Here is a 12,664-nt window from a genome sequence, read left to right on the forward strand (position 1 = left end):
AATAAAAAATTTTGAATAAAAATTGCAAATAAGACTTAAAAGAAAACTAATAACCCATCCAAACCAGGCTTTCCAATGCCTTAGAATAAGCCTTAAAACAAACAAAACAAAACGCCCTTTTTAAAATTGACACGAAATCTGCCAACACTGCACTTAAATAGGAGCTTAGGAATGGAAACTGTCTGCATGTTGCTGATCTAGATTTATTAAATTTATGTCATGTCATTGTGATCACTTTTACAGCTGTTTAGACTTATTTTCAATCACATTACTGTTCACAGAATTCACAGAATTCATTAACAAACTAGTATTTTACACCCAAGGGTCTTCAGTAGCACAGCAAGATAGACACGAGGCCCACGAGGTGCTTTTGTGTGATTATTTAGATACAGATGTCTAGAACATTATTGCTTTATTAGTCCTATTTTTAAAAATAATAAGTTATTCCCAGGAAACCCACCCTGCCGGGTGCTCTTCGCACTGTGACTGTTCTAGGCTCCCTGGTGATGGAGCTGACATGTGGGGGCCCATCAAACCACCCACCTGTGTTCCCCACTGCTCTGGCAGGTGGGAGGGCTGGCAGCAGTGGAAACACACCCCTCCTCGCATGTTAATGTTTTTCATAGCTTGCTGTTTCCCTCCCTGATCTTGCAGCTGACGAACTGCATTCATATAGGGGCCTCTAACATAAAACTTAAACTAGACATAGACAAGAGGGGCTCAGCAAATGGAGACTAATGCTCCTAAAACAGCCACTGACCATGCAGGGGAGGATGTTGAAGCAACAGAAAAACCTCGAGTCTCAGTCTGTGAGGGATGTTTTGAAAGAAAACGGTCTCGGTGATTAGGGTCCAAGGCAGCCGCTTTGCAACATGAACTTGAAGACTTCTGGGTAGATTTCATGGCTGGGTTTTCTTAATTTTGTTCCATGTGAGTTTCTACATTGTGAAAAATATCTTGGAGATCTGCTCGTGGCTCCCGAAGCTCTGTGGATCTGTCGAGACTGGGGATAGGGGACTGGCTTCCTCAGGGACGCTGGCTCTCTGACCGCGTTTGGGGCAGGATCCCTGAGAAGTGGTGGCCGCGTCAGATTTTGGAGATGGGGGCAGATGCTCAGTGCCAAATGCAGGCTGCGGTCGTGGGGCCTCAGTCCAGCTTCTTGTTGTTGCTTGTGTTGTGCACAGAAGCTAAGAAGTCGACAATGAGCTTGGCTGTCTTCCGGGGCCTCTCCATCACCACTGAGTGCCCACAGTTTTCCAGAAGTTCCACCTGGCAGTTGGCAATCGACTTGGCCAGCATGTCTGCCCCAGACACGTCGAGCACCTGTAGGCAGGACGAGAGAGGAAACCAGATAGAAAAGACTGAGATGCCTGAGTACACGCTTTCGGGGAACGGAATGCCACCTGAAGCCTGGCAGGGGTGATTTGTGGGATCAAGTCACTTCGGTGTCGGGGCTTGTGCCCTCTGACAGATATGACTGCATGCCTCACGTTTTCTTCTGCAATTTGGTGCTAGGAGTTGTGTCACTGCCAGCATTACTAAAGTGGAAATACACAGCCCCTGCCTGGTCTGGTAGGGAAGCCAGACTGGTCAGCAGGCGAGGGTTCTGTTGGGGGAGCATCCTGGGAGCTGAGAGTGCACAAGGGAGGAGGATTCATGGATGATGCGGGACAGGGGGGCACATCATGGCAAGAGCAGGAGACGGCAGTTAGCTTGGTGCTGAGACACAGCACGCAGGGAGTGGGGAGTGCATGGTGGAGAGATGGGGTAGGGAAGAGGGGCCTGTTCCCCCACCCATGATTGGGGCTCAGGCCTCCATCTGACAGCAGTGGGTGTCTGCGGGGCTATGTTAGGGATGGACATGATCAGTCCAGCTGTGGGAAAGACACATAAACAAGATGCAAGAGGTGAATGCTAATTATCCCAAGCTGGAGATGGGGGAATAGTATCTCTTTGAAGGTCTTCTGGGGGTCCCCAGAGCTGTGTGACTGAAGGCCTTGAAGTTTGTGAATAACGGGGAACGCTCTTCTGATATGAAAGCCACCACTCTCCAGGGCTGACCCTTTCCCAATAAGGCATTTAATTTCATTGTGCCCTAGGTTACCTGGCCATTTACACCAATCCAGTGTTTCCTCCCCAACACCCTATGTGGTCTCAGATTTGCATTCGTTCCCTTTCATGGCTTTCACCTTCGACTCATCCCACACAAGAGGACCCCTCCCCTCATCCTCAACACAAAAGCAGGACCCACAACAAACTCAAGTGCTGTCTGTTTTCTTTTTTCCTTAAAAATTTTTTTTAATACTTATTTTTTTTTTTGAAAGAGAGAGACAGAGTGCAAGCTGGGGAGGGGTAGAGAGAGGGAGACACAGAATCTGAAGCAGGCTCCAGGCTCTGAGCTGTCAGCACAGAGCCGGATGCGGGGCTTGAACCCACAGACTGCGAGATCATGACCTGAGCCAAAGTTGACCCTCAACCAACTGAGCCACCAAGGTTCCCCAAGTGCCTTCTGTTTTTGAGCTTCATTTTCATTAGTCCAGACCATTAGAACCAAGATTTTCCACCCAGGAAGTGGAGCAAGAAGCATCCCTCAGCCAAGGCACAGAGCACAGCAAAGTACCCCCGGGGCCACAAATAGGAGCAGCTAATGGGGAGGTTAGTGAGGGGGGCACCCTGCAGAGGAATCAGACACCTGTCTTCCCCTCACTCACAGGTAAGGCTGCCGTGGCACCTGTCTGAGCAGAAATAAAGTCCAGATTCTGTGGAAATGCAAGTGGACTCAACTGGTCAAAGTATGAAAAAGTAGAAACTCCCAACTGAATATCCTACAGAGAGCTCAAAAATACCCACATGAGCCTCTAGCTTTGACCCTGTTATGCTGGCCAAATCCAGCATTCCCTACGGTCACTCAGAGGTACATGCAATAACAGCTGTGTGGACCCTCATGCACGTCTACGGGAACCACACCAGCTGTTTCTTGGGCAAGACATTCATACAGATGATCAAACAATCTTCCTCCATCCCATTTCAAGCCAAGGCCAAAATTAGGGTGAAGAAAGTGAGGCACTGGCCTTGGGCACAAAACCTAAGCAGGCTCCAAAAAACTCAGTCATCAATATGGAGATTATTATTATTATTATTTTTTTTTATTTAGATTATTATTTTTTTAAGTAAGCTCCAGGGTGGAGCCCAACGTGGGGCTTGAACTCAAGACCCTGAGATCAAGAGTTGGATGCTTAACCAACTGAGCCACTCAGGTGCCCCAAGATGAAGATTATTTTAATGCAGTATTTAAAACAAACATTAATGCAAAAAGATCCATCATGAATAAAATATAAAAATTATAAAGATAGGATCTAACCTTAGTTTGAGCCCTGTCAGGCATGATAATGTAAGTAGACCATAAGCTGCTGGAGGGTAGGGATCCTGTCTGTCTTGGTCCCTGCTATATTCCCAGGGTCTAATATGGTGTCAGGCACATACTAGGTGCTCAATATAAATCTGTTAGCTGACTTAAATGCATAGGCAGTCAGTTAGTGGGTTTGTCCCTTTGCTAGTTTATTTACCTTTTTTTTAAATAAGGCATCTTTTTTTTTTTTAAGTTTATTTATTTATTTTGAGAGAGCCAGAGAGAGGAGAGTGCTAGCAGGGGAGGGGCAGAGAGAGAGGGAGAATCCCAAGCAGGCTCTGTGCTGTCAGCTCAAACCCACGAAACTGTGAGATCATGACCTGAGTCAAGATCAAGAGTCAGATGCTTAACCAGCTGAGTCACCCAGGTGCCCCTATTTACTTTCTAACTTGCTCACTCATTCACTGTGTACTCTGGGTCTCCTGCATACCAGGCACTGTGCTAGCAGGATGAAGGGACATGAATAGTAATAAACCTTGTGTATTTCCACAAGGCCCTCCCACTCTGTGGGACTGAACACAGAGGGGAAATACTTAAACTGCTGTGCAGAAATCCTCTCAGGTTTAGTTGTGCAGGCTGTATACTGGCCAAATCCAGGGGGCGTGACTGACATAAACAACAATGTGCATAGCTCCCTGCAGTCTACAGTACAGCAGCTACGGAACCTACAGGGGTCCAAAGAACAGGGAGACTGCATTCAGCCTGGAAGGGGCTGGCCAGTGACACCAAATGTTGATGATAGAGCAGGAAAAGAGCCAGATGCTTGGGAAGCAAAAGGCTATGAAATAAAGGGCCCCTAAAGCCTTTGCTATTTGGATTCTGCCCTGGGGATGGTCCATAGAACACACAGAAGATCTGATTGTATTTATAGCAGGCCCATGGAACGTTATGCTCTTTTTTCAGAACAAAATGGACTCCAGAGTCCTGGAAGAAATTCTGGACCCTAGCCAGAGGCCAACTATCACAGGCAAAGGACATGAGTAATAAACAACTTATTTTTGTGTAACTGGAGAAAGATCACCCTCATATGTATTCACTTAAGCCTCACATTCACCCTAGTAGAAGAGAAACACAGGATTTGGAGTGGCTGAGTGGCTTGCTCAAGGTCACGGGCCAATACAGGGCAAAGGCAGGGCTGGAACCTAGACTTTGTCTAAGCCCAGCAACCTGGTTTCTGCATTGTCTCCTTGTTGGTCCCTGAGAGCCCCAAATAACCTTTGGGGTTTCTAGAATGAAGAAAGGCCTTCATTGTTCTAACTTGATTCTGATTGAATAAGCCCCTGCTGGCCTACTCTGTGTCCTGCTTCTCCCCTCAGATGTACACAAAGCTTCTTTTAGTCCTTTGGCTGCTGCAGAAGAGATCACGTGAGCCCTCCCTCCTCTCCATGCCCACCTCCCTGCACTATACATCCTTGACACGCCTGGCCGATCTGGGATAGCTGCACACTGATGCTATCACCGCTCCCTCCCCCCATGTGCTGGGCACACAGTCCTGGCTTCTCCTTCCAGGAGACCATCCTGACCTTAGAAAGGCTCCATTTCTGGGGCGCCTGGGTGACTCAATAGGTTGAGCATCCAACTTCAGCTCAGGTCATGATCTCACGGTTCATGAGTTTGAGCCCCGTGTCGGGCTCTGTGCTGACAGCTCAGAGCCTGGAGCCTGCTTCGGATTCTGTGTCCCCCTCTCTCTCCACCCCAGCCCTGCTTGTGTTCTCTCTCTGTCTTTCAAAACTGAATAAACATTAAAAAAAATTAAAAAAAAAAAAAAAGAAAGGCTCCATTTCTCATTGCCTCCTCTTCCTTTACATTTTAGAACAACTCTGAGTTAAGATACAATTTCTAAAGAACAGTTGCAAACAAAAAACATAAATCAGTATGGAGGCTCTATTATCGCTTGTGTCCCCCCTAAAATTCATATCTTGAAGTACCAACTGCCAATCCTTCAAAAGGTGACTTTATTTGAAAATAGGGTTGTTGCAAATGTAATTAGTTAAGATGAGGTCATACAAGTGCAGGGTGGACCCCTCACTCAATATGATTGGCCCCCTTACAAAAATTTAAACAGAGACACACAGGTATAGGGAGAATGCCATGTGAGGATGAAGGCTGACAGCAGGGTGAGATATCTATTAGCCAAGGAACACAAAGATCGCCAGCATCCACTAGAAGCTGGGGAAGAGGCATGGTACAGATTCTCCCTGACAGCTCCCAGGAGGAACCAAATTGCTGACAACTTGAACTTGGCCTACTAGCTTCTAGAACCCTAAGATAGTCAATTTCTATTGTTTAGGCCTCCCAGTTTGTGGTACTTTGTTATGACTATCCCAGCAAACTAATACAGAGCCATCTAATAAAACCTATTAAAACGTTATTATTAAAAAAAAATTTTTTTTTAAAGTAAGCTCTATACCCAACGTGGGGCTTAAACTCACAACCCCGACTTCAAGAGTTGCATGTTCTACCGACTGATCCAGCCAGGCACTCCTAACACTTATTAAAATTTTAAAAAGCACTTGCCTTTTGACCCAGTGGGTCCACACCAAAGAATTCACACTTTGTGTATGCTCTCACACTCCACAAACTCATACCTGTACTGATGTTCACTGAGGTACTGTTTAATAGCAAAAAACTAGAAATTATCTAAATGACCATTAGTAGGGCACTAATTATATACACTGTGGCAGAGCCATAAAATGGAGTACTATGCAGCTGTTACAAGAATCACATAGGGGCACCTGGGTGGCTCAGGCAGTACGTGTCTGACTCTTGATTTCCACTCAGATCACGATCTCACCGTTCACAAGATCAAGCCCTGTGTTGGGTTCAGTGCCGACAGGGCAGAGCCTGCTTGGGATTCTTTCTCTGCATCTCTCTCTCTGCCCTTCCCCCCACTCACTCTCTCCCTCAAAATAAATACATAAACTTAAAGAAGAAAAAGGAAAGCGGTGTGTAGGTGGCTCAGATGGTTGAGTATCTGACTTCAGCTCAGGTCACGATCTCACAACTTGTGGGTTCGAGCCCCACAGTGGGCTCTGCCCTGACAGCACAGAGCCTGCTTCAGATCCTCTGTCTCCATCTCACTGCCCCTTTCCTGCACATTCTCTCTCTCTCTCTCAAAAACAAACAAACATTAAAAAAAAAGAAGAAGAATGTAAACTTTGCTTGGGGCAAGAATCATTCACAGATGGTAAATCTGGGGGGGGGGGAATGTTTGATGAGGAACAGGATATTTCAAAGTGTCTCCAACAGACTCCTTATCAGTTGCAAGGAGAGAAACAGTAACTCTACAATGAAGAAATGAGACATCTTAACCAGGCAATCAACATTAACATCATGAGGATGAGCAGAACGACACTGTGTGTCCAAGATGTGAAATCTTACCATGCATGAGCTATTCCAGTGGTGATACAAAACCTGAGTTTAATCATGAGGAAACAGCAAAGTCAAATTAAGGAACATTTCATAAAATAACTGATCTATACTTTTCAAATATCTCAACGCCATGAATGACAGAGTAGGGTATCGGTCCATAATAAAGGAGACTGCAGAGACATGACATTTAATATGTGATCCTGGATTAGATCCTAGTTCAGGGAAGCAAGAGAAGGAGAAGGATTCCATATAGGACCTTGTTGAAACAGCTGATGAATTTGAAATATGGATGGTAGATTAGACAAAGGCATCACATCAGTGTTAAAATTCCTGAATGTGGGGAGCCCGGGTGGCTCAGTCGGTTAAGCATCTGATTTCAACTCAGGTCATGATCTCACAATTCATGGGTTTGGGCCCCACATTGAACTTTGTGCTGACAGCACTGAGCCTGCTTCGAATTCTCTGTCTCCCTCTCTCTCTGCCTACCCCCCCCCACTTTGTTCTCTCTCTCTCTCTCTCAAAAATAAATAAACTTTTTAAAAAATTAAGAAAAAAAAGCAGGATTTAACCACTGGTCTTATCATTTTTGTGTGTGTATAGAAAAACTTATTACTTAAATACATGAATAAAAGTCAGGAAAATAAAAAAAATATATATTAAAAAATAGAGCAGTAAATCTGTGTGGGCTGGTATGAAATGATTTCCAAGATACATAAATTCCTACATATATGAAATAATAATGTGCAAAACAGTGCATATAGCATGTGTGAACAACTTACAGATAAAACTTATCTATGTATGTATATGTATGCTTAGCATAGCAGTAAGTAAATAATGGTCCGCTGCCTGTTTTTGGAAATAAAGGTTCATTGGAACTCTGCCAGGTCACTTGTCTGCATATTGTCTATGGCTGCTTTTGCACAACAGCAGAGCTCAGTAGTCGCGACAGAGATAGTCACAACTAAGTAAAAAATATTTGCTGCTGTCAATATCTGCCTAAGAAAATTTAAGAAATAAATGTAAGACAGTAAGAACTGCCTCAAGGAAATGGGAATTGGAATGTGGGATGGAAAAGAGATCAAATTTTCATCAGAAACCTTTTGGTATTCTTTTTTTAATGTTTGTTTATTTTTGAGAGAGAGAGAACATGCGCGTGTGCGTGGGGGAGAGGTAGAGAGAGCGAGAGGGACAGAAGATCCGAAGTGGGCTCTACACTGAGAGTAGAGAGCCCAATGAAGGGCTAGAAGTCCTGAACCACAAGATCATGACTTGAACCAAAGTTGGACACTTAACAGACTGAGCCACCCAGGTGCCTCTACCTTTTTGTACTCTTTAAAGTTTTTTGTAGGGGTGCCTGGGTGGCTCAGTCGGTTAAGTGGCCAACTTCAGCTCAGGCCATGATCTCGCGGTCCGTGAGTTCTAGCCCCATGTCGGGCTCTGTGCTGACAGCTCAGAGCCTGGAGCCTGCTTCAGATTCTGTGTCTCCCTCTCTCTGACCCTTCCCTGTTCATGCTCTGTCTCTCCCTGTCTCAAAAATAAATAAACGTTAAAAAAAAAAAAAATTAAAAAAAATAAAGTTTTTTGTACTATGAGGCTACATGGCTTTGATAAAAGTAATCTGTAAAAATGATTTTAAATTGCCTTTCATTTTAAAAGATCAATGTCATTGCTCTCAACTCAGAGAATGACATCCCTCATAAATATCAGCACCTGACCCAGGCGTGTTCCATCTCTTGCTGGTATCAGAAACCAGCCGATGAGGCTCACTTTTTAAATGACCTCTTGTTTTTCCTCAAAGGCCAGTGCAACTGGCACAGGTGGCCCCAGAGACACACTACATACCTGGTCTTGTTTTCCCCAAATGATCTGCGTTGGGACCTTGATCTTGTCCATGTTCTGATGGAGGGAGTATCTTGACTTCTCACTGACGATTTCCAAAAACACTTCAGAAAAGGAAAACAAAGTGAGCACACGCTGGGTACCCACTGCAGAGTTCAGGGACAGGCATTGAGTCCAGGCCACCACTTTCTGTGGCCCCAGAAAACTATCAAAGGGGCCCCAGAAAACTATCCAAGTCTCAGAAATGTAAACTAGAAGAGCCAGCCACCCATAAAGCTTCATTTGTCACGAGCAAAAAGCTTAAACGGCACTACTTACGCTTTCGGTAGAAGTTGTTATGAGGGATTCGGACGTCAACAAGGCCTTGCAGGATCTACAGAGAAGTGACCCATAGTTAGAAGGCAGGAGATGATTTGTTTCCTTGGGCCCCCCAGGGCTCTGGGACAGTGAAGGAAATAAAGTCCAGCAATTTACAGCATTGGCATTGTCAAGGTTTTAAGGCCTGGTCCTCCAAATTCCCACAATGTAGTATGCCTTGTAATTGACTCAGGGTCATATGATGCTTTTTCCTTTGTAATTAAGGAGGAACGTGGGTAGTACTGGGAAGCCAAAGCATGTAAAAAACACCTGAGATGGGGTCACAGCCACTTCATCTTGAGATTCTCTGCTAAGCTTAAAACACAATCTGGCTGGAGATAATATCAAATAACTGTTTAATAATATCCACATGCAGAACAAGGTCTATTAAAAAAAATTAAACTATTGGGGTTGATGAGCCTCTTGAACAATAAAGAGATAAACTACTGAGAAAATTCTGGGAAGGGTTCCATAGTCCTTTGCTTATTATTCAATGTTATCTTTGTCTTCCTTGCGGAGGGCTGGAGAAGGCTGCAGCCAATGTGGGCAGGCCAGATCTCCTGGACCCGGAATCCTGACCCAGAGACATGCTATGGGCAGAAGGAACACAGTCCTCCTCTTCCTCGTGCCTCAGGAGTTGAAGTAGAGTACAGTCTTCACATTAGCACTGGCACTCATCTACCTCGGAATGGTTCAGGCCCCTTAAATGACTCTATGGAGTCCTGTGTGCTGACTGAAGTGGGAACATCCAGCCAGAACTGCTCTAAACCAACCGTCTGGAGCATGACTAGAACCTGACCATTCTGGAAGTGGAAGCCTAGAGGTGAGACCAATGGCAAGCTGTCCAACACACTGTCTCAGCATCAGCCATTTTCTTTGCTCTACTATTGTCTTGCCCCCATGTATCTATCCATCTTGCATCCTCCACCCATCCACCTGCTCTACCCATTCTGCCACCCATCCACCTATCTTGCATCTCTGACTCATCCGTGCATATATCTATCCGTGCATCCATTTACCCCGCATCTACCCATTCGTCCAACCTCCATCCCTGCTTCATGCAGACATCCGTCCAACCACCCTGCATCTCTGGATCATACACCAATATATCCATCTATCCTGCATCCACCCATCCAACCACCTTCCATCCCTGCATTCTCCAGGCAACCTCCCATCCATCCATCCTGCACTTTTAATCACCTAAGCATATACAGGCATCGATTCATGTGTCCATCTACTTCTCTGCATCTACTCACATGTCCATTCTCCATCTCTGCATTGTCCGGGCATCTTCCCGTCCTCTGGCCCACCCAATCTATACCCAGGACCTATTTGATGCAAGCACTGTGCTAAAGGCTGCGGTGAGGGGGGGGGGGGGGCTGATAAAACAGCCAGTTAAAACAAAATTCTTGATTTTGCTGAGGTTAGAGTGGAAAACACAGGCAAGTAAATAGACAAACATAACAACATGACACAGAAGGCAGAGTGCCTGATGCTCCTTGTCTCCTAGAAGGGAAGACTTTTAGAGCTGCCGCTTACTTTCTCCCAGTGTTTTCATATCCCTGACAACTCAAAATGTGGAATTTTCTTTTTTTTTTAACGTTTGTTTATTTCTGAGAGAGAGAAAAAAAAAACAAGTGGGGGAGGAGCAGAGAGAGGGGGACAGAGTATGCAAAGTGGGCTCTTTGCTGACAGCAGCAAGCCCAATGATCTGCGAGATCATGACCTGAGCTGAAGTCGGATGCTCAACCGACTGAGCAGTCCAGGCACCCCAAAACACGGAATTTCCTAAAGCGCTGTTTGACTACTCTAGACTGGGAAGAGATCACAGCTGGGAGGGGATCAATGCAAGCTCACAACTAAAAACAGGATATCAGGGATAGAACATACCCCAGAAGCAGACTCTGGGTGCTTCTACACCCCTTAACTGAGTCGTGTTCACACCATCTGAACAGAGTCCGTTCCCTCAACTCCTAGGAGGCCCCACCCCAAGGCAGAGTCCAGTTCCTACACTAGAAAAAGATTAGTTGCAGTTATGAGACTGAACCATGCATTCTTATCTCTTGGTTCCCACACCCCTTCCCCAGATTCACAGCTTCATTCAGACCGTGACCTGCCACAACATCCTGCTGATGGCTCTAACCAGTCCCTCAGCTCTACCTGTATATCCAATCTGCACCTCCAACTGTCTGCTTGACATCTACACCTGGAGCCCTTACAGACAGCTTGAATAAGTCCAAATTGGAGCCTGTCCCCAAGACCCACCCTCCCTCTCTCCTTCCCCTACTCAGAAAATGCTGCCTTTATCCAACTCAAGTACCAGAAATCACTTGTGACTCCTCACTGTCCCACATTCTCCACTTCCAATTTGCCATAAGTGCTGTCTGTCCTTCCTCCAAAGCATCTCAGGTCTCTAGTCTCCACTGACACTGCCTTCGTCTACACCACTGTCACCTCCCAGGTCACAGGAGGACCCCAATGGTTCTTTGTTTCTGTTTGAGCACCCCACAGTCCTTCCTAGAACTCCAGGCTCTTTCCCATCACCTGTTGGGTCCTAGGTGATCTAGCCCAGTGGATCTCAAAGCGGTTTCTGCTAGTCCAAGAGGTCAAACTATTTTCATTGTAATGCTAAATATTACTTGCTCTCTTCAATTTCATTCTCTCAAAAGCATTGTGCTTCTCAGAACCTACTTGTCGAGGGATAGTGTCATCATACTGATTACAAGTGCCTGTAGGTATGTTCTCGTGTTTTGCATTTTCTGAGTTTTACTTTCTGATATGGTAAATGTCAATAGTCAGAACCTCCATAAACAAAAGCTCTTTGGGGGGTTCTTAATAATTCTTAAGAGTGTAAAGCAGTCCTGAAATTAAAAAAAAAAAAAAAAAAGAAAGAAAAGAAAAAGAGAAAGAAAAAGAAAAAGAAAAAGAAAAAAAAAAGAAAAAGAAGAAAAAGAAGAAGAAATCTCTGCTGTAGCCCTTGCCTCCCTCCCTCCCTCTCCCTCTGGGCCCCATTCACCCAAGCCTCCTTCCAGTGCCTTAAACTTACCTATGTTTTCCCCATCTCTGCCTACGCTATTTCCTTAAAGAGGTTGATCAAAGTCTCCACTGCCTCCCTGCTTTCAATCACTATACACCAGCTTCATTTCCTCGATAGAACTTACCACAGTTTGTATTTGTTTACTTGTTAGTTGCCTGTCTCCCCGCCACCCCCCTCCAGGCCAGTGTCTGCACAGGTGCCTTCTCGGTCTTATTTCTTCACCATTGTGCCCAAACACAGTGCCTGACATGTCACAGGCACAGTACAGACATGCGCTGAGTGACTAAATAGATGAGTTCGAGATGCAAGAACTGTGTGAAGGAAGCCGGCCCTGGACGCCCAAGCCTCTGGCAGAGGGCAGGCAGACTGCTGCTGAGATCACGTTACCTGCTGGGGCACCTTGAAGCGGACGTAGGAGCAGAGCTGGAGCATTTCACTCATCTCTTCTGGAGTGGATGGGATCAAGGGGATCTTCTCCATGGCGGCCGAGTCCTGCAGTTCTTTGAGCCGCTGTATAAATTGATTATCAGTTGAGTATTGCAGGCCTGTGGGATTCAAACCAAAACAGCTTGGCAATGTATTTTCCTTCTTACCAACTCCCATTTTAGAAGGAAACCTCCAATATTGGCCCAAAGCTAATATATTTCAGG

The 12,664-nt window shown here is 45.5% G+C and overlaps 1 protein-coding gene across 2 annotated transcripts in view; it reads right to left on the bottom strand.

Annotated features, from left to right (window-relative positions):
• Positions 1-183: 183 nt before the first annotated feature.
• The window catches only part of ABHD6 (abhydrolase domain containing 6, acylglycerol lipase), a 53,642-nt gene continuing 41,161 nt past the window's right edge, over positions 184-12,664 (bottom strand). For both annotated transcript variants that reach the window (XM_086697804.1, XM_086697803.1), the window contains exons 7-10: positions 12,402-12,559; positions 8,939-8,993; positions 8,624-8,724; positions 184-1,323 (exon numbers count right to left, since the gene is read on the bottom strand). In XM_086697804.1, the coding sequence (XP_086553930.1) occupies positions 1,147-1,323; positions 8,624-8,724; positions 8,939-8,993; positions 12,402-12,559 (491 nt within the window). In that variant the 3' untranslated portion in view covers positions 184-1,146. The remainder of the gene's footprint in view (positions 1,324-8,623; positions 8,725-8,938; positions 8,994-12,401; positions 12,560-12,664) is intronic.

The sequence above is a fragment of the Puma concolor genome, chromosome A2, assembly GCF_028749965.1.
Source record: "Puma concolor isolate L17-30 chromosome A2, mPumCon1.1.hap2, whole genome shotgun sequence".
NCBI classification, from domain to species: domain Eukaryota; kingdom Metazoa; phylum Chordata; class Mammalia; order Carnivora; family Felidae; genus Puma; species Puma concolor.